Raw genomic sequence first — 21,875 nt, forward strand, 5'->3', positions numbered from 1 at the left:
ATTGCGTTAGCTCTTATCAGAATACGTGCCGGTATTGGTCAGTGCCTTGAGTAGTATATTAGGAACTGAATTAACCTTTTTGGGCGGGGGAATCTCATTATGTTGCTGAAAAAATACATCGGTGCCAATGATGTCAAAGCCTTTTGTCTTAAACTCAAAAATAAAATGTGTTGGAGTTTCATTATCTTCCCTTTTGTGTATTTCTAATACAATAGGAACAAACGACCTGCTTGGGTTTGCCCGAACGGGAAGTAAGAATATGAATGATTTTACAGAAGGAATAGTCGCCTGTGACTTAAAATCACTTAGTCTTCACGTTATTATGCACGTTCTATCTCCTGCCGCTTTCATTGTCCTGTTAAAGGTCCGGTTTACTCACGGATTCTTGGCTAGAAAATCGGGCATATTTAATGAGGATGAAGGCAAACTAGCTCTTTCTTTCACCAAAAATATTTTTTCATTTTCATTCCTCCCTTTTTTGCTTCTCTACATTTCTATTGTTTTTCTCTTTTATCACCACCACCAGTACCAGTACCACTATATACTGCTGCCAAGAAAAGATAGGAAAACGTTGCAGTTACCAATTGTTTTTCCTGACTCCAATGCATTCTTTATAGCTTCAATCCTCTCACTGTCCTCAGGGATGAGGGTGATAGCTCCGCCTCCTAGTGCAGTCGTCAACCATTTCAAATGGGCGAGCAGCTCCGTTCTTAAAAGTTCCTCTGTAAATTCCTTGATTTCCTGTTCACTAAAGCAAACTCTTTCTCCCACAACTCGCGAAGCAAGAAGATATATGCGCAAGTGTAGTTGCTCTTTTTCCTCAATTGCATCACCATATTTTTTCCAAACCTTGCCAAGAAACGAGAGGAAGGTGACTTGATTTTGGTACGTGGTTAGCTGCTCAGTCGTGACAGGCCTGCTGCCAATAGTTTCTCTTAATCCTTCCCCGATGTTTATTCCAAAGTCTTTGAGTTTTTGAAGCTCTGAGTCTTTGAGCTTTTGAAGTTTCTCTAACTGTTGCTTGCTTACTACGTTCGAGAGAAAAATCCGACGCTTTACAGCTTCAAAATCAGCGATAGCGTTGCTTACGATGTTTGCATTACATAGGTTGCAGAAAATAGGTGTACTACACTTCGGACACCGCCGTTGCTTGATTTCAATATCCTTATTCTCATCCTGGCTACCTTCATATTTGGTCATCCATAGATTCAGTTCCTTTCTCTCAATAACATGGCCACAGTCTATCAGTTCTACAAACATAGCCCCAGCTTCATCCTCTCTTACCACGTCAGCATTTTTGTTGCAGACTTGGCACAACTTAGTGGAAGGCTCAGTAAAATTTTCAGTACCAATTTGTCCACAGGATAGTTGTTTTTGACATGGCTGATCGCTTTTTTGCTTCTTGCAAGGATTTTCACAAAGTTCCGTACATTTAAGACGTGTGCAATACAACTGGCGTTCGTGTTCGTTTGTGGGATGCTGACAAGGATGACCACAAAGCTTACAAGGCTCGTAACATGGCGGACATTCCTTAATGCAAAGATCCTTGCAGCTATGGCCGCAAAACAAGGTGCGGCTGCATAGAGAGTTGCAGGGCAAATGTAGTCGTCCTTGTTCACAAGAACTGCAGTTACCTGTGGAGAAAAGTGGAAATAGTATCATCTAGATATTTTGACATTGCCATCATGGATATGAGGAAATTGTCCGTCAAAATTTTGGAAAAATTTCAGTTAATGTTAAGCGCCTCTCTTCTCCAGAACTGATTAACATGATTATCTCCTCCTTATTCTTAAAAATGGGAAAGGTAGGGAACTGGAAAACGAAATTTATGAAATGGGTTGAAAGATCACGTGCTTGATGTCTTAGCGATAAGTTAAGGCGAGGAAATTTGTAAATTTTGTTGCTTCTATAACTTGATAGAAGTGAGGAGAAAATGAAGTAACACCACAATTATGAACTGAAACACACACTACCCTCTCACCCCAGGGGCGGATCCAGGATTTTTTTTAGGAGGGGGTGCACTCGTCTCTTGCTCTACTTCAACACCAATGAACCACATAGTTTTTTTTTCCTAGAATACCGGTTGTATTAGAAAACCGCAGGTCATCTCAGGGGGGGGGGGGGGGGGGGCGCATCCCCTGCACCCTCCCCCTAGATCCGCCCCTGACCCCGGCAGTGGCAGCCATGGACAGCTGTTTCGTCCTTGATGCCGGGGTGATATGGCTGTGCACATGCGTAAGGTACTGGCCAAACCGCGGAGTTGGTAGTTTGTGCTTCAGTTCACAATTGTGGTCAAAAATGAAGGGCCCGTCAAACTGTACGCATTGCGGAGATAGCTTTCTTAGGCGAGTTTACACTGTGTGGTCTCATACCCTGGGTTACTTGAGCAACCGACCACACTTTCTATGAGTTTACCGGCGTGATAACCCACGCAGGATGTTGGGAGCACATGAGGAAAGCTTATAAATCACGAACCAAAGGCGAGTGATTTACAACCTTTTCTCGTGTTCTCTTAACATCCCGCGTGGGTTATCACGCCGGTAAACCCATAGAAAGTATGGTCTATTGCTTTTATATAACTTTAAGTTTTCTATGAATTTACCGGCACAATAAACCATAGGTTTTAACCAATCAGAACGCGCGCACTATCTTAGCTATTTTATAAATAATATTCTGATATATCTAACATTTCCTTGTCTTAAATAATACCGATGGAAGAGATTGTAACTGTTTCTTCTGAGTATTTTTATTTCGGCAAACGGTTAAACTGTCGCATCGTATAAACGAAGACAAGCTCACGAGAAGAGGACTTGAATAGAACTTAGATATAACAAGCACTAAGAGACTGCAAAGACTATGACACATGTAATTGGAATAAAGAACACTTGGTGTTCCAGTGATTTGTGGACAAGTTCGAGCACAATTCTTAAGCTAAAGCCTTTGACAGGACCTCTAAATTAAAGACATCAAGAAAGCACTGTCTTCAAGTAGTAATATTATAATTAAGACCGATATTTTGAAAGGGTAACCTCTTCAGTCATTAGACCGCTATCAAAGGCGACCCTGAAAAGTACATTTAAAGGAATACGTGTATTCCAAAATTTACAGAAAAAGGATCCTAATTGAAATGATAAAAAAAGAAAAGATCCTCATAAAGAAAAAAAATTATCCTCTATACATCAAAATGTCCATAACAGAAGAAAAAAAAAGATAAAAAGCAGTAATTGCGTTCACACGATCTTAAGGAGCCAGAGCATGAAAAATTCCAGGTAGTGCAATGTCAAGAGTGCACCATGAAACCAAAAAACAAATCTTTGCTACTCCAAGATTACAATTACGTTGCATAATCTCAGTATTTCAAGACCGTGTGCATGTGGCGTATGGGTCCGCAACCTGGGTGGTGGCCTACCGTAAAATATCCTTTTAAACATTCTTGAAAAATTGCAACCCAATTTCGTAAGGTTTGAACCAGTTTGTGCGGCTAAAAACCGTATATGCTCCTCGCAACTCGTCGCTGAAACCGTTCTAGAGGCTCTCTGTTTTCAATTCCCAATAAGGAGAAACTAGTGTCACAGTCACTTATGATCGGTTGTACCATATAGACAGATTTTGTTTGCTAATTCCGTAGTTAGGCTATTGCGTAATCGCTCCAAAAGGCCCAGCCTTAAAGTTACCTTTGAGCTAAAGTACCTGATAAGATCATTGAAAGCAGGACAAAGAATTACTTTTAAAAAACAAGCTCCGATGCTGTTGTGTTTACGTCCACTTATCTTGGAAACTTAAGGCGCTAGTTTCTAGTTTCCCTCTAATGTTAAAATCAAATTAAACCCAATTATTTGTTTGCTTTCATAAAGTTGAATTGCGAATATGAAGAATTAGTTAAAGTTAAAAAGTAATAGATACATTTTGATACAGAATATTACCAATCTGCCATTATCACCATATGTGACCATCGCGTAGTTATGTATCACATCAAACCTTCCTCCTCCTTTAGCCAGGGATAATTGTGACCCTCATTAAATTTCTTTAAGTAATTTTTTAATTAATATACCTTGGCAAGGATGACCACACTCGAGCAGACCACATGGGTTCTTGCATGAAATGTCGCTAGGAGACACTGAACACAGCACTTGATCTTGAAAATGACCACAGGGATAGGCCTGCTTTGATACCACCTGTGTGCACTTGAATTTGGAAGGATCCAAAGAACATGGAACATTCTGTTCATGTCCACAGCTTGGAATACGTTTTGGCACATAGACCATACATGGGCCACACTCTTCACTGCAGGTCTTCGGACATCTATGCCCACGTTCGCAGATAATCTTGGTACATGGCTGGCGGCACGCGAATTCCTCCTTGTGATCCACATCTATTGGATGACACAGAAATGGACAGGTGTGTTCACAGTCGGGCATGCGCTTCTGGCATGGTTCCATGCAGCCCCCAAGTGGCGCACCATTGAAATGTGTGGCACTTGAAGCAAAAAGTACATTTTGAGGGTGATTCTGACACACAAGTTTCAATTCTCTCCCAAGATTTCCTTGTTCCTGCATATCTGTTAAGATTTTTCTCCAGAGGTCGGGGTCATTTTCATCCAAAAGCGATGCATTTCCAATGATGTAGAAACCCTTTCGAGCTCGAGACAAAGCAACGCACACCCTGTTTGCTATCTTGAGAAACCCAATCTTGTTACTCCGAACAAGCGATAGAAGAATTATGTCGTTTTCTTCCCCTTGAAAGTTATCAACTACTGTCGCGTGCACTCCCCCAAAACATGCTTCGTCGTTTGACATTTCGTTTTTAAGTGTGAGAAGCTGACCACTATAGGCTGTCAGAATCGTGATCTGCTCTCTCTTATAACCTTGCTGAATGAGGTAACGGCACAGAGCTGCTAGGAATTTGGCTTCGTGATCATTGGACTTGCTTCTCCCTTCACGTACTAGCTCCTGCAAAGGGCAAGCGTAGGTCAGAGTCAAGTGTTGGCATGATAAGGCTCTTTCGTGCTTTTAAAAAGTAAAGTAAATTAACCGATATATCAAGGTATTCTCTACGTGCTTTTGTTATTTCTTTCTTGCAAGACAGTTCATGTAACTGCTTTCATGTGGTTGAAAAAAACTATTTGCAATTTGCACTTTAAAACATGCACGAAAAAAATCAGGTGTCTTTCTTCCCTTTTTGTTTGGAAGACGAGGGTCTGCCCATAGCTACGCGTCGTCTGCCCATAGTACAGAATCTAGACTTTTGTCTGATTGGTCGAAAAACAAAAGATTCTTCGGAACCCTGCACCGATTGGTCAAGCAACATATCTGACGTTTGGAGCTATTAGAAAGGTTATGTCACCTTCATCTCTTCATGACAGAAATCACAAGATGATCGAGCAATTCTATTAACAGCAAGCTCAGGTTTTAAGAAAAAATATCAATTTTTTTAGTGAATCAAGTCAACATTGAACAGAGAAAAACCTTGACAGCTAAGATGAGGACGAGATGTTATTTGTCACTGGTAAGGATATCCACTATTTCTTCTTCAACGCTTTCTTGCTCGTACTAGGCAGAATTGTTGTCTTTGATTTCCGATCGAGTTCAACTGCGTGAAAGTGTGTAAAAAATAATTATTGACGATTTTAAACCCGCAGTTTTGCAAACTGATGAAAGGTCATGAAAGATTTGTTTCCACAGAATGAATTGCTATACTTTTGACCACTTCCAGTAAAATACAGAATTCCGGTACTCCACTATTGTTTTCAATGAATTATTAATTTAGTTAACTTGACGGTTTATCGTACCTCACGGCAACGATTAGGGAAGATTCGCAATAACAGCAGTGTTAACTTGGTCCTTAAAATATGCGACGTGTCCGCTAACGACTACTGTATCAACTTAACATTCACCGCTTGCCTGGAAATCTGGAGAGTAGACCGCTTGAATTTCGGGTAAAATATGACACGATAACACAAATGCTGACAGATTCTTTAATTTTAGGGGGCGGCAGACTACTTGTGAAGTAAAGGCATCAGGCGTTCTCTTTTTCCCCTCTCCTCGCCGCCCCCCACCTCCCCCCCCCCCCCCCCAAAAAAAAGGCCGATCACAGGTTAGCTGCAGGTAAGACCTTACACTTTTAGAACAAACTACTCAGTTAACTTACACGCCTTCGTAAAGAGGGTACTCTCACAATCTCATTGACCAAAAAAATTCCCTGGGAGGTTAAATTTGGTGGACGGAAGTCGGCTTTACTACAAATTAATAAAGTGCGCAAAAAAATTCTACCTGAATTCTACTTTTGAGAAATTATTTCACTTGCGTAAGACGGATACATTGTTACCTTTATTCCACCTTATGAAAATGTAGGGGACCGTAACTACATTATTTCATTGTACCTCTTCCTCGTTATGATCTACAAAAAATAAATTTCGCTCCACTCCCTTAATGTCTTCAAAAGCCAATACAGATTTATCATTTTGCAGTCTGGGGTTGACGTATATGTGGTCTAGCATCTTGGCAATTTCCGGGCGCATACGGTGCTGTAGACACAGTCGTTTATACTCCAGATTGTTCTCTATCATTCTTTCAAACAGTGACACATCCAAGTTGTAATCTTTGGCGAGTTTATAGACTGTGGGACTGGGACGAAGTTGTTGATGATCACCAATTAGAATTAGTTGCTGGCATCCAGGTGTTAAGGCGGTGACAGTATGCGCTTCAAATACCTCAGCGGCTTCCTCGACGATGGTAACCGCTGGCTGCAGCTTTTGTAACAAGCTGTGATATCTTGCAGCACCTTAATAAAAAAGTAAACCCTTCAAGGCTAAATTCAAAGTTACGAAACAGAATTCTAGTTTATTTTTTAACCGAGAAGTGCGATGCGCTTTACACGTTCTGTCTTTTTGTTTAAATTTCAAAAATGACTGTAAATTTAGACAAGCATAAAAACGGAGCTCACGTTTAAGACAAAGCGTTGACTTGAATTAACCTTAAATGAGTGAAAACCACCAAATGTTTCTTCTACAACATTATAAATGATGAACACAATATGAGCCTAAATAATATAATTTCATTACTACCAAGACTATCAGTGTAAAAGTTACTAACTGGTAGTATAAAAAGGCAAATTGGAGTATATTAAAAAAAAATTTAAACCCAAAAATAAGTTGGAGAATACAATGTTACTTCGCTTACATGAAAACAAAAGTTAGTTTAGCCTCAGTGAAAACAAAATGCTAAGCAATTTCATTGACCTGTCACCTATTAATAATTTGTTAAAAAAAAACTAATTCCTTCGACAATGTTAATGTGCTCGTGGCAATATTATTGTGCAATTTACTTAATGGATCAATACTCTACTTAGAGCTTTTTAAGAGGATTCTATAATAATGACATTAAATTGATGACTAATTGTAAAGTGAAAAAATATTTTATCTTTCAGTAAGCTATCAAAGGAAACGTACTAAAAAATAGGGCAAACCGTTGTAAGCCACATTAATTTGATTGCAAATGGAAAAAGGATGAGAGGGTGCTATTATACCCCGTCGACCAACTCCAGGCCATAAATAATGCACGGTCCCTAAATTAACGTGTGCTTTGATTTGACGTGCGATGAGCGGGAACTGGCCTTGGACACATTGACGCCAATCAGAGCGTGTTGTTAACTTTTGTAATGTTTTAAATTGTCTTAGACTGTGAGTAATTCTGTACTACAGTTACCTGTGGTGGTCATTCCAATGACATCTTTTTTGCGAAGAATTTGGAGATCCTCTTCATTTCTAAGATCTTGGAGTTCATTTGCTTTGCCATCAAATATTTCTTCAAAATCCGAAATAACCTCGTAACAGTTCTCACGAGCATCGTATGCCCATCTACGATACAGACGCCAGCGGTCTTCTTCTGGCAAAATCCAGACATCACAAACCTAATTTATGGAGCAAGTGTGGTATGGTATGACAATCAGCTAACCTTAACATGCCAAAAGGATAACATATACCTTCAATTGTAGATAGAAGTAATTACATGCAGAAAGTAATGATTCCAGCAGATAATACTAAAAACTTCATTCACAAGTTACCTCGGCAGCTTCTTTCTCATTCATCATGTCTTCTTGTCTTAGCTTTCTTTCGGTTAAGTTTTTGATCTTTTTTCTAATCTCTCTTACATTTTGAAACTGCCAGCCTCCACTTTTACTGACACCTTCATTTCTCTCCACATTGAAACAGAGATCGTGCGCTGTCGCTTCACCCAAAGGGGAACTAGTATCAAACCTAATGATTTCGTCAGTGTCAAGAATCCTGTTGTCTTCCATGATACTAGCATCAAATTGAAAACCAAGGGATTTCCAAGGTTGGTCATCCCCTTCTTTCCTTTCGTCTTTTCCACATTCGGATCCTTCTGTCTCTATCGCATTTGCCTTTTCTTTTAATTGTACTCCTGTTGGCAGTTTTGAGTTAACGTCATCTTTTACTGAATTTTCGTTTTCGTTTTCCACTTCATCGCCATCGCCATCGCCATCGCCATCGCCATCGCCATCGCCATCGCCATCGCCATCGCCATCGCCATCGCCATCGCCATCGCCATCGTCACCCTGTCGTTTCTTATTTCCCTGATCTAAACCTTCTTTCTTTGTTTCACGGGCCTTTTCTTTTGCTTTAAACTTTTCAATTCCCCTCCCATCTTCATTTGTTTCTTCATCCTCTTCTACCTGTTCTTGATTTTTGTCGTCTTCTCTCTGTGCGGCTTTATCGCATGCTATCTGCTTCCTTTCTTCTCCACTCTCTGTTTGTGCTTCTTCTTGAGGGACTGCCTCACCTTCATATATCCCTTCCTGTAATTGTGCGTCTGCATTTTTTCCTTCAGCATTCGCTGTTAAAGAGTACAGAGAACAGAACAGCTTAAAATTACCTCCCCAAAGGGATTCAAAATTGCAATATCGGTTATACTGCTACCGTTTATGAAGCGTTTCTAGAAGGAGTGTACACATGAATAATCCATGGACTGGTTTTAATTGCTTACTTTTATGGTCTATATTCATTTTTCTCAATAACTGATGTAAAAAAAACAAGCTTTTAGAGGGTCATATTTTAGTAAAGCTTAAATTGGCAAAAATTGCCCCCGAGAGTGGCATTTAATCATGTTAACAAAATACTGAGAATCCTCTTGCAATCAAGGAATAAAGAAAACCTATGGTCAAAATGTAAGGTCAAAATCCAATCAGGCAATTAAGCCGAAGTAAACGGTTACGTCCTTGAGGTACTAACCATTTCTAATTCCTCCAACTGCTCGAATGTTTTCAGCAGTTAGTGCATCTGCATATATATGCAAGAGGGAAATTCTTCCTTTGAAATAATTACCCTTGAAAGGGTTATTTACAGCCCCTATTCTGATCGGGAACTGCGTGGCCAGCTCAAGATTTTCCCCGATGTAAACGGTTTTCACTTCATCTCCATTGTGCCACAGGCGGGCCATTCCAGAATTGTAATCGTACGAGGTCCCCACGAAGTTCCATTCATTCAATCTCAACACTTGTGCCTCAAGTGGGTAACTTATTTCTAGAAGATCCCTCCGGATGAAGGAAGCTCTCAGGACCCCCTCTTCAGAAGTTACGCCATTATAACAAAGCTGAACACCCAGGCCACTTTTGTCATAGCAAATAATTGGTCCTCCTTTCCCAATTGGATAAACAAATGCAAGCACTGTGAGTGATCTCGTGGCATCTAGTAGACCATCGTTTGGTATCTCAATGAATGAATCCACCTCCCCAGTTAATTGTAATGATCCTCCTTTGCTTCCATCGGGACCTTGTGCGGACTGGATATTTTGCGATATAGAGGCCAAGCGATCTTGCGAAAAATACTCTAAATCCCGGCACTCGTCGTTGAAAGGAAACATTGCACGAGGTTTGCAATATCCTAAAACAAATAACAGGGGAGGTATAATTTCTACTCAGTAACTGTAAAAAAAAATACACCGCACACTGGCCTGGCTGCTGTGCATGAACACACCCTAGTCACACTCTCCCCATCTAAAACTGCCTTGATCTTTTACTTGGGTTCCTTTCTTTGGTGTCAATAGGAATAACGTGCCTGCCCCTAACCCCATTTCAGTAGAAACTAAGGTGTACGTTGGTGAGAGAACATCTGGAGCAAAGTGTCATGCCGAAGAAGAAACACGACTGCAGATACCAGGGTTACTTAGGGTTCTGTTCACATCACCAACAGTCCGAAGAAAAATCAGTATCAGATTGAAATTCACGATTATTGAGAATAATAGAGTGGTTTCAAGTAGTAAGTCATTATTATTTCACTTTAATTTTAAACAAGTAATTAAGAAAAGACGTCACTCCGGAGAGGACATCGTTATTCTGACCGCAAACAAAAAGATGATGGCCTGCAAAGTCAAAGTCTATTCTGCGTGGCAAATTTACATCTCCACATTCAGTCCATCAAAGAAATTCTCAATATATGCTGAAGTGTTTAATTTCAAGCTTACCTTCTTGATAAGGGTCTGGTGGCAGAACAGGCAGACCAAGCCAAAATGGAATCACTGACTGTTCCCTTTGCAATTGTGCGATGGAAGAGGAAGACATTCTAACCAGCGAGTCGTACTGCTTTGGCGTCATGCTACTGGCATGCCCTTTCAACTCATCCTCATGGAAGAGAATTCTTCTCAGTTCCCCGAGCTTTCTGTGGTGATCGTTAATGATTTTGGACAATCCATCCATTTCCTTTCGGATATTACCAAAGTCTTCTGATCTGGGTAACTTCCTCTTCTAAGTTAAAACACGATGGAAATTATCAGACTAACGTATTTCGAAAAAAAAAGTGTTAGGAGTGTTAAAACCCCGCAGTTGGGTACGTGTATATCTAAACCTATATGCTGCTTGCTTGAAACGAGATTTTCACATTCCTGCCAAGTGTACGGTATGTTGCCCAGTATCCGGACGGTACCAGTATCCGGACACTTAAAACAAAAACTCACTTTTTGAGGCGCCCTTTTCAGTTATCGGTAAACAAAGTATTTCGAATGAAAGCTGAACATTTCGGCTTTAAGATGAAGGTTTTGGCGAGTTGAAAGCTTGCGAAACAGTCGCAGAAGACGCCGTTCTGTTCAGGTGAATAAACATTTCATGGCTAATATTTACGCTGTTTACTGCGCAGTAAAATTAGTGCTGCTCAGAAAGGGTAGGTAATATGTGATATTTTCAAAGAAACGGTTTTGTATTTAAATTGAAGATACTTAAAGAAGTCAGGTTCTCAGAAAGTTTATTAATTCTTCTTGAGATTCGATTTGTTTGGAATAACGGAGCCCAGAAACATTCACAAAGTATTGATGTCAGGTGCCCAGTATCCGGACAGTTTTTTCTTTGCTGTACAGAATCGATCAATTAGCTGCGTACATTATCCGGATAAGATTTATTTCATATCTATAACTATAATTAAAGCTTAGGAATGATATAGTCATAAAATGTAATTCTACTCAACTACGTACGGAAATTTTCCTCACTCATTCGGAGGCGACTTGATTTCTTGTGCGCCGCTTGTTTCGCGTGACTGCATTTTCAATATATAACCGAAAGCGTCGGAGTTGAACTTGGAATTCTCATACTTTCCCCAGTTGTGATTGCTAGAATAGGGTTGCAACGGTCTGAAAAATGTCACAAAGGGATTGAGAGATGTGAAAGAAGGAGGAATTAGTGCTAGAAAAGCAGGCTTATTGTAGGGTCTGTAGGGACTGAGCATGAAGAAATCAACACTGCAGGTCAGACCAAATAGGGGAGTGACCTTTGACCGTCGCATTGAGGTCCCTCCCCCAAGCTTTTTTTTTTAATAAATAATGAAGAAAAAAAGTCGTTTGCAGATTGGCTAATTGAGCTAGCAAACCTCGGTTTCGGCATGTCCACGGATGTCTTCCTTAAATCAGCGAAAAATTTCCTAGACAAGGAAGTAAGAATTATACCATTTAACAACCGCTCGCGATCCCCACCATACCCCAGTCATTTGTTATATTTTATTTCACGATGCTATATAGGTTATATTTTTGGAATCGACTGCCAGACTACTTTACAAGTGCAAGAGAAGCTTATAAGTCCCTTGCCTGTCGAAAGTTATGTACAATTACGTTGTTACTGTTGTGTCCGGATACTGCGCCAGCTGTCCAGATACTGGGCAACATAGGAGCTCTGCAAAAATATTAATTTCGCCATGGAAACAAAGGCAAAAAAGTTAAACTGTCTTTCGTCATATTAAGTACTGAATAGATTTTCTCTGGGCCAAATTTCAGAGCTCTTGCGACTAAAAAAGGAAAGTTATTGCAATGTTAAACTGAAGTGTCCGGATACTGGGAAACATACTGTAGTGTTGATCATCGTAAATACGTATTAACTTAAAAAACAACAACAAACAAACAAAACCCAGTTGTTATAGCTACCTGTATCATCTCTTTCTTGACTGTAGAAAGACTATGTTCTTTGATCCTTTCGCTCTGACTTCTCCCTCCAACGCGGATAATTCCATTTGGATGAAAATCCAGGATGCCTTCCAGAAACTGATCTAGGGCATGGTTAGTGTAGCAAACTACAAGCATAGGACCAGTCTTTCCATTTCTAGACCAAGCTGTTTGGTTGCGCAGTAAAACCTTGGCTATCTGTATTAGAATTAAGGCGGGCGAAAAATCTCTTGCATCATAATTATAATTATAATTATCAAATGAGTGCACTCTGTAACTCTAACCTGAATAAAACAAAGAAGGAAGGATGAAAGAAGGAAGAAAAAAAAGAACTTCGTATTTAAGTTATCTTTCCCATCTACAGACCGGTATGGAATTGGTTGCTTTGTCTTTAGGTGAACCAATGCAACAGGCATGCTTTACTAAGTCCTTCTGGAATAATAAAATCTCTCCGAAGGAATGTGAAAGCACAATAGATCCTAAATAACATATATAGAAAGTGTTTTCTGAGTCTTTCTATTGAAAGGATTAAACATAGGTATATCTTCCTATTTTTGTTGTATCCAAAGGATAGCATAAACTTATATATTAACCACAGCTTACCTCAAGTTTGGCAAGATGGAGCTTGTCATCATAATCGTTTCCTTATTTTTATATATGTATAGGCTTTATCTTTGTGGTATGTGCTATCAGTCAGTTATCAGTGGCAACTTTTATGTCCTTGTTTCTTTTTTTTTATTGCATACCTTCAGTCCAATGTAAGTCTTTCCAGTGCCTGGTGGCCCCTGAATGATCGCAAACTCTTTCGTAAGCGCCAACTGTAAGGCTTCGAACTGTGAGTCATCTATTTTTAGATCTTTTGCATTTGGCCAGGAGTCTGGTTCCAAAACTGTTACACTGATACTTTGTTTTGGACTAGAACTAGTTATCAAGTGATCTAAAAGAAAAATAGTTTGTCCTCATTTGATGCAGTAAATAACTTCTAATCTTGTGGTTTGACAGTAATTTCTCATTTGATGCTCACTCAAATTTTCTATCATCTCGACTGTTAAACGTTTAACTTTGGCAAATTAACAGTGTACGACATCTTTTCAGAAAAGACGTTCTTTTAGTCATCTTGAACTCTTTAGTGTTCAGTAAATCGTGTTACTGTTCTAATGCGTGGTCGAAACAACAACAGAATATCCAAAAAGTGCAGCTGTTACAGAATTGTGCCTCCGGGATACTAACTGGCAAAATAAAATATCTCATTTCTACAACTGTAAGAGGACTTAGGTGGCTTCCATTAAGGGTCATGTTACAGCTTCGTGACGTAACCGTAGCTTTTAAAATTCAATCGACCCTTCCTAAAAGTTACCTTGAGTCCATGCCCACAGTTAAGCGTTTTAACATCCATAGTCATAATACCAGATAGAAGGATCACTTACTTAGATATTACATTTAGAAGAGCAGCATCATGGAATAGGATCATGGAAGAGGTTAACCGAGGCCACCTGATCTTTCAATGGTTATGCCCGGAGGGAATTTTAGGCCCTTTAGTTTGATTTATGTAATATTTTCAAGATTATTTTATTTTAATTCATCTAGTGTTGGATAATTTTTAGTAGTTTAGTTTTGAATAAGGTTTTTTACTACTTTTTGCAACTGACTGTAAATTTAATTTGACACTGAAAACGCCAATTTTCTAAATGTTTTAATTTGCTAATTTCATTTCCTAAGGATTGGTTTTCCTGTCTTTGCTGTTTCTTCTCTTCGGTCATTGGGTTCCAGTCGAGAAAATCTTAACTAAATTCAATAGTTCGCGGAGCTCTTATGAAAGTGACCGCTCAGCTCAAGCGCACGTATACTCCTTTAACAAAACAACAAAGCACTGTCATTCGATAGTTTTTACCATTTAATGTATCGCTTTAAACGTACCAGAAACATCACACTGGTCTGCAGTAATTTCTTGCTGGAGCGTTACAGTGGACCTAAAAAAAAAACATGTACATGTACTTGGGGCTAGTTGATTCGTTTTCTGGTCATGATCCATAGAGAAAGAACCAAAACTGCCGAAAACATTGTTTACAAGTCGGACATGCTCAGAAGGTAGAATTGTATTTCACCTTTCTCTATTTTATCTCCTAGCCTGGTTTTTTGCTTCTGTTGCCTCGTTTTTTGTTTGTTTGTTTGTTTGTTTGTTTTCTTTTTCTTTTGCGAGGCATTTACTTGGCTTCGTTATGATAGTAAAAGTTTTAAAAGTTTTTGGTAAAACTTTAAGGATCGTTCGGGTGAACTTAACATGTTTTTGGGCTTTTTCTCTCGTCTCTGACTCATTCGGAAATGGTTTTAAAGATCTCTTCCACATGCGGCACAATGCACATGAATCCACAGGGGTGGTTACGGGAAGTTCAGGTGTGTAGTTTAACCAAAGTTCATTGTTTCATATGGACTTTGAAAAAGGTTACTCTGAAATATTAGTCAGATCTAACATCGCTTACTCTTCTCCTTCTTTTTCGTCAGGTATGATAGAAGAGAAATCGAACACCACTTTCTGACCATCACGTTTCGTAAGATAAGCGGGAGGACGAACATCTTTGTGACAATCCACAATGTACTCCTAAACATTCAAAATTGGTAAAAAAAATATATTGTCGTCATTTCCTCAGATTGGAACGTAAAGAGTGAATGACTGACAGGTATGTGTTTACGTTGAAAAATAATTAATTCACCCTAATATGTTTTGGACGTTTTACTCGTGGCGTATACATAATGTACGTACTTTTTCTTTTTCTGGTGGCTTATATTTTTCTTTGTAATCTTATGGTGAAGAATGTAACTAGCAAAGCGTGTTTTGTTAAGATTCTAATAATTCCCGTAGGGTTCGGAAAATTCTTAAAGTTTGCACAAAACTAACTGCAATTATTTTTATATGACGCATGATTACCCATTACCAGCATGGGCGACGAACAACGCTCACAATCATGAACTTCTGTATTTTGTTTTTTTCACCGAGAGCTTCACGCACTGAAAAGGTTTAACCATACGTTTTTGCTAAAGTTCACAATTTCTAACTTTTTCGACAGCACACTAATTGGAATCCTTTTAAAGCGTTCCACCTTAACATCTACAGTTGTAACTTCTCCTGACTTGAACGCTATCTTGGCACTGAGAAATACGGAACATTGCCATAACAGCAGTTGCCTGGAAATTTAGCGCCATAATTAGTCGAAGGAGTAATTAGTCCACGATGATATTTTGTAGGAAGCGGAACCCGAAAGAAAATGGGTCCTTCTGAAAAAAAATAACCCCATATTTACGGAGGAGGCCAAAGAAACACAAACACGAGGAACATGTGAAACGCCCTCGTAAACGAGATTTGCGGTATATCCGAGGCATATTTAGTGAACCCTAGTCTCGATATTAAATATTGCTGCTTAAAAAACTGTTTTAGAAGGAAAGGGCATATTATTTTGAAATCATTCCCCGCCAAGTTTTCTTCATTGTAACACTGCATGGCGTTATTACATGTACGAAAGCGTTTCGGGAGACTGTACCTTAAAAGGAAATTCCTCGAAAGACATCATTTGCAATCCTTCCAGCACTGGGCGGTAAGCCCCAAAGAAAGCTATAGACTCGACCATTTGACACACATCTCCTGCCCTGGGTCGAGCGTCACTCGATGATGACACAAAACGTATTTCAATCAGCCCCTTAAATAAGAAAAATGCAGTTGTAATTGTAAAACTGGTAAAACTACAGAAAGCGTCATCACATTCACAGAAATGAGCGTTGGTGGAAGAAACGCCTTTAATTGTAATCGTTTCGACTGATACTCGTTCGGAATCTAGTATATGGCAAATAAAACTTGAGAGGTCATAGTATGCAATTACATTGTTGATCTGACATGAGGTTGCAGTGGTGCCTGTGTGAGAACTACAACTGTGCCTGGAGAAAAATGGTAACCCTTTCGATGTTAAACTACTATAAATCCATTAATTTTTATCAAATACTAAACTGTAAATAAATAAGAAGGAACTACATGTATCTTAAATTGAATAAAATATATATATATTATATATATATATATATATATATATATTTAACAATTATTCTACGAGTGCGCGTTGAATATGAGATGGTATGGAGCCAACTTGGCGCGTAGCACCGAGTTGGCTATAATCATCTCATGTCCAACTAGCCTCCCACGCAGGCGTTTGGAATATTTTCATTTAAAACGCCCACAAAATATCGAGAATTCTTCCCGACCTTATTTGTAAAACAACCGATTTTCAGCTTGTTTTAAATTTTGAGCAGACGCGTACAGTTACTATATTTGGAGAGCATGGTATAATTAGTAAATAAACCCACTTCCGGCGGCTGGTATATCGGAGGATAATGCCCGCGGCGGAGAGATTGTCCGAACAATAAAAATTTGCCCGAGAAGCGAAGCTGCGAGGGCAAATGTGAAATTTTGAGGACAATCTCTCAGCCAAGGGCATCATCCTCCGATTTACCAGCAAGCCAGAAAGGGGTTATAATCCTCCGATTAATTTTTCTATATCTCTGACATGTTGGGAGAGAAACAAAAACAAGTTTTGTGCACGCGAGCAAATGAGGCAAATAAAATCATTGATTGGCTGATTTTTTTATTTAAACTGTGAATGGACCAGGGCTTGAAAGGCTGTCATTTCAAATGAACTCTCACAACGCCCTATAGATCAAAACTCGAAAACACGGCGCTTTTAGTGTATGTTTTAGCGACAGCAATGTTCGAAAACTATTAACAAAACGTTTCTGACGGATAAGTTAATAGAACCCAACCATATCATTAACTGCCGCTACGAAGGCTTGAAAAGTGATTTAATACAACTATGAAACGCGGAATCTGATAAATCTAGAGCCGTTGAAAGATATACATTGGTGGACTGTTGGCCTAACCTGATTTTCTTGCTGTCGGTGGTGGAATCTGAGTAAGTCACAGAAAAAAACGTAGAAGAAGTAATGAGGCTCAGCTGTAAGAAGAGGTTGAACTGACCGGAATTTACTTGATTTATAGATCGCCTGATCATGACAACCGAAGTGTTGCGTTATAGCGGGTGGTGCACTGTACGACTCGATCAATTTTAAATCGTTTCCATGACCCGTTGTGCTTTTTCTCTCTTTTCCCTATGCTGTAACACAAAAATGGCTTATTTTAAACAGTTCGTAGTATTCTTTTCCATAGCCGATAGCTATGACTAACTAGAAAACTGTATTCAAGTATCTGTAGGAATGCATTAATATTAATTCGTAAATTTTGATCATCTTCGAAGCATATTTTACTATAGCTTTCTTTGCATTGTCCGGAACTGCCAGTTGCAACTAGCTCAAAATTTTAGTGTAACTGGATTATCCAAAACAAGTTTGTTTTTACTGTTTCCATTTGACATTATTAAGAAGTGAAGATGAAAAACTGAAAGAGGACTCACATAGTTGACTTTGTCATGCTTTCTCGCAACTGAAAAATAGTAGGGCAAATATCAACGTGGACGGGGTGTATTGGCTGATACCCGCCCCATAGTTTAGAGGTAAATTTACTGCTTACCTTCTCAACTTCTTTAACATTTCTTTCAGCGACAGTGGCAAAAACAAAATTCTCAAAATTGTCCTTGGACAAACAAAGAAGGGATCCAAAGATCAATCTCTTGCTGTTTTCCCACTGTACATCAATAAACTTTCGATTATCAAACCTGATTTTGTATCTTACTCCACTGGATGTACATATTGGACGCAGTATCTTCACATTGTAGTAGATTCTGACATCCTGATTTAAATCATTTCGATATCTGCTATTGTTGTGCTCCCTATAATGTTTGATCCCGTCACGCAAAGGCCTCAAGAAGTCCTCGCGAAGAAGCCGAAATTGGACGTCTAAATAATGCTCGATATCATGGTATCTACCCTTTATCTTGTTCTTTCTTAGAGAGCCACTTTGGTCAGTGGAAATATCACCCAAGGTAGGAATAACGCTCAAATGACGAAAATTGTCAGTTGGATTTCTTCTGTTATCTGCAATGATTGCAAAAAAGAATAATGTGGTTGTACACATTTTAAGACCTAATTATCATGGATTGGTAATCAAAGTTTTAACATCGGTTTAAAGGGAAATATTCATTGATTGACCGTGTCTGGAGGCATTAAACTGGCCAACGCTCTGTACCGTCTTATTCAAATATGAAACTTTCCGTTATGGTTTAGGTAAGTTTGGCCAAACCTTACGCGGCATCAACAGGAATTACCCTGATTTAACAATTACACGCTTTCAAGGGATGAATTTAAAACCTTACCAACTGTTGTTGCCATTGTTGGTTGTTTACGTCGGATTTCATCTTCCTTTTTCAGTCTTCTTAAATTTTGTAAAGTTGGAACTACGTCTTTCTCCAAGGGCTTCCCACACTCCATAAGACGATTCGTCGCTCTTTGGAGCTTTATTAATAGTGCACTTGAGCAAAGGGTATGAAATCTGCCAAAAACGTCTGCCAGAAGCTTCACAAGCTGACTGGCTGTATCCAAACTATCCCCATCAGTTTGCATATTTAGTCTCGACCTCTTGGCAACTAATTCGTCTAACATGGCTCCAACCTTTTGCGTAAAAAAACAAGAGTTTTTCAGAACACTAAGCAGTTGTGGCAAACCAGCTTGAGAATCACAAGAGCAGGCTTTTGAAACAAGGCTCATTACAACAATAACGGCTTCGTTTGTCATGTTGGGTTGTTTACCAAACAGAGAAAATTGTTCTGAAGTCAGTCTATCGACGACTTCTTCGGGACTGCTATTCAGAAGATCTTTCATGGCGTCGATCGGAAGAGATTTGCACACCGATTTTTTGACATTTTTCTTTCCTCCCTTTTCTGACAAAACTTTACGACAACCAGTACTGCTTTGTTTGGCTTGCAGTTGTGCTGCTCCATCTTGCACACCTTTTTGTAAAGATGTTTCTTCGCCTCTTAACAAATCATTTTCCTCTCTTTGGCCACTGTGGTCTGTTCTCGTCAGTTCGTCTTTCAAAATTTCTTGTGGCAGAATATTATTGTTACTGTCAATCTCTTCACTTTTCTTCCGTTCAATTTCATTCTGATGGCCTGGCTTTCCGTCCTTAACATATCTGCTCTTGCTTTCTTGTTCAACTGCGCAGTCGTTTCGACCATTCTGTGGCAATGTGTTGTCAGGGCCGTCCATGGCTGAATATTTCTCAGCTTTACTTCTTGTTTTTCGGCGTCTACGTCTTATTCTTTTTGACTTTTTTTCACTTTCATTTTCTGGCCGCCTGTCACTGTATTCTTGAGGCAAATGCAATATGTTGTTGTCGTCGCATTCTTCGTTGACACTTTTATTTGTTTGTTTGACCATCCCAAATGCTGTTACATCGGACTGCAGACAAGTTGAAGACAAAGTCTTGTTTGTGTTTTCGTCAACATCTGGTACGATTTCCAAGGTCCTGTCTGTGCTTTGGAAAGAAACCTCTTCTGTTTCCCGGCCAGCACTTTTTGATGGTGATTTCTTTCGTGTTGAGTCTTCTTGTTTTCTTTCACTTTCTTTCCCTTTCAAAGTATCTCGTTGGCTCTTTTTTGACAACGCCTCCTTTTGGCTAACGCCGACAACATTTTCGGTTGCCTTCTGCCCTTTTATTGGTTTTCCTCTTCTTTTTGCCGTCTCCCCTTTTTTATCGGCTTCTTGTTCATTGACACCATTCAGCTCGACATTGTGGGATAAGATGATGACACTGCTACTGACGCCATCATTGTTGGTGGTCTCATTTTTGTTTTTCAGGTCCGGGGTACTTTCTGGACTTTCACTTTCTCTTTCTGCCGCAGTGTCTCGCAGGTTATTTTGTGACATGGCCTTGTCATCGCTTTCGCCAACAACCTTTTTCTTCCGTGCACGGCTCCTTCTTCTTCTTCGCTTGACGTCCTCGGGTTTACTGGTGCTTTCCGTCCCTAACCCACCGCTATCCTCTGAACCATTTTCAAGCAAGGTCTTCTCACTGTTTTCACTGATAATATGTTCCTTTGGGCCATTTCTTTTAGTGACGCCTGCGTGTCCTTGTTTTGTAGCTCCACTTTGGCACTGACTATCTCGTTTAGTTGTACCCTGATCCTGCCAAAAATGTTGTGGTAATGTAGTGTCACTTCTGTCGGCTAGAGTCACACTACGTTTCTCTTTTTCATGTTTTTGGTGCAGACATTTTTGTCCGTTTTTTGTACCCTCTTCTCTGCTTTTTCCTCCGCTTCTTACTGTTTGTCCTTCCTTTAATTCGTCTTTTTTTATGGTCACATCTTTTTTCGCCTTACTTTTAGCCATTGTCAAGCCATTATCAGGCAAGGTCTTTTCACTGATAACGTGTTCCTTTGGGCCATTTCTTTTAGGGACACCTGCGTGTCCTTGTTTTGAATCTCCATTTTGGCACTCACTATCTCTTCCAGGTTCACCCTGATCCTGCCGAAAATGTTGTGGTAATGTAGCGTCACTTCTGTCGGCTACAATCACACTACCTTTCTCTGCTTCATTTTTTTTGTGCTGACATTTTTGTCCGTCTTTTGTAACCTTTCCTCTGCTTTTTCCTCCGTTTTTAACTGCTTCTCCTTCCTTTTCCTCGTCTTTTTCTACGGTCACATTTTTTTTCGCCTTACTTTTAGAACTATTTTTCCGAGGTGTATGTCCTTGGTATCTTGTCCCCTTTTCATTTGTATTTTCATTGAATAACACACTATCCTCCCGTGACAATGGACGTGAGTCCTCTTTTTCAATAGAGGCAGCACTTTTGCTCCTTGTTTCCTCTCTTGTATCATACCGTTCTGTTCCCACGGTTTCGCTACTAACAACATCTAAAGAATCGCCAGAGCCTTCTGGTCGTTTTCTCCCTTGGGAAAATCGCTTGGTTTGAAGTTTGGCTTTTTCACTTTTCTTTGTCTCTGATGCTTGTTCTAGCGTTCTTTCACATCTCTCAGATCGCCCGGATTTGAAATCCGATGGTGGCTCATGACCTTGTGTAACATCACTCAAGGGCGACTGTTCAACTTGCTTTTGTTTTTTCTTAGGTCTACGAACTCTTCGGCCAGGCGGACACTCCATAACGCCTAAAACACATTCCAGTTTTTATCGCACTGTAATTTGGGAAAGTACAAGTAAATAATCATAAATAACAGCTAACAAATAAACGATATAGGTAGGTAAATTAATGTGATCGATCATTAAATAGGTTAGATAACAGAGGTTTCTAAGAAACCCAATTTCAAGTAGTGCCCCTTCCGGTGATTTTCTGGGAACTGGAGGTTGTGACAAATTTACTTTTCCAACCGTTGCTTACATCGTTTGTGCGACGCAAAATTTAGAAAGGCCGGAATTTGGCGAAGCTTTGATGTTTCGTAAATACATTTTCAAAATAAACAAAAAAGAGAAAAAGAGACTGGTATCGACTAT

At 39.5% G+C, this 21,875-nt stretch overlaps 1 protein-coding gene across 2 annotated transcripts in view; it reads right to left on the reverse strand.

The window, feature by feature from the left end:
* The window catches only part of LOC140933282 (NFX1-type zinc finger-containing protein 1-like), a 29,360-nt gene that overhangs the window by 2,683 nt on the left and 4,802 nt on the right, over positions 1-21,875 (reverse strand). The window contains exons 2-15 of one of the 2 annotated variants that reach the window (XM_073382814.1): positions 18,743-21,559; positions 18,001-18,464; positions 15,971-16,126; positions 14,915-15,033; positions 14,352-14,404; positions 13,181-13,371; positions 12,417-12,632; positions 10,479-10,758; positions 9,248-9,898; positions 8,062-8,852; positions 7,704-7,908; positions 6,380-6,780; positions 4,052-4,949; positions 582-1,634 (exon numbers count right to left, since the gene is read on the reverse strand). In XM_073382814.1, coding sequence (XP_073238915.1) covers positions 582-1,634; positions 4,052-4,949; positions 6,380-6,780; positions 7,704-7,908; positions 8,062-8,852; positions 9,248-9,898; positions 10,479-10,758; positions 12,417-12,632; positions 13,181-13,371; positions 14,352-14,404; positions 14,915-15,033; positions 15,971-16,126; positions 18,001-18,464; positions 18,743-21,527 — 8,263 coding nt within the window. In that variant the 5' untranslated portion in view covers positions 21,528-21,559. The remainder of the gene's footprint in view (positions 1-581; positions 1,635-4,051; positions 4,950-6,379; positions 6,781-7,703; positions 7,909-8,061; positions 8,853-9,247; positions 9,899-10,478; positions 10,759-12,416; positions 12,633-13,180; positions 13,372-14,351; positions 14,405-14,914; positions 15,034-15,970; positions 16,127-18,000; positions 18,465-18,742; positions 21,560-21,875) is intronic. The other variant, XM_073382815.1, reaches the window with a different exon arrangement.

The sequence above is a fragment of the Porites lutea genome, chromosome 4, assembly GCF_958299795.1.
Source record: "Porites lutea chromosome 4, jaPorLute2.1, whole genome shotgun sequence".
Classification (NCBI taxonomy): Eukaryota; Metazoa; Cnidaria; class Anthozoa; order Scleractinia; family Poritidae; genus Porites; species Porites lutea.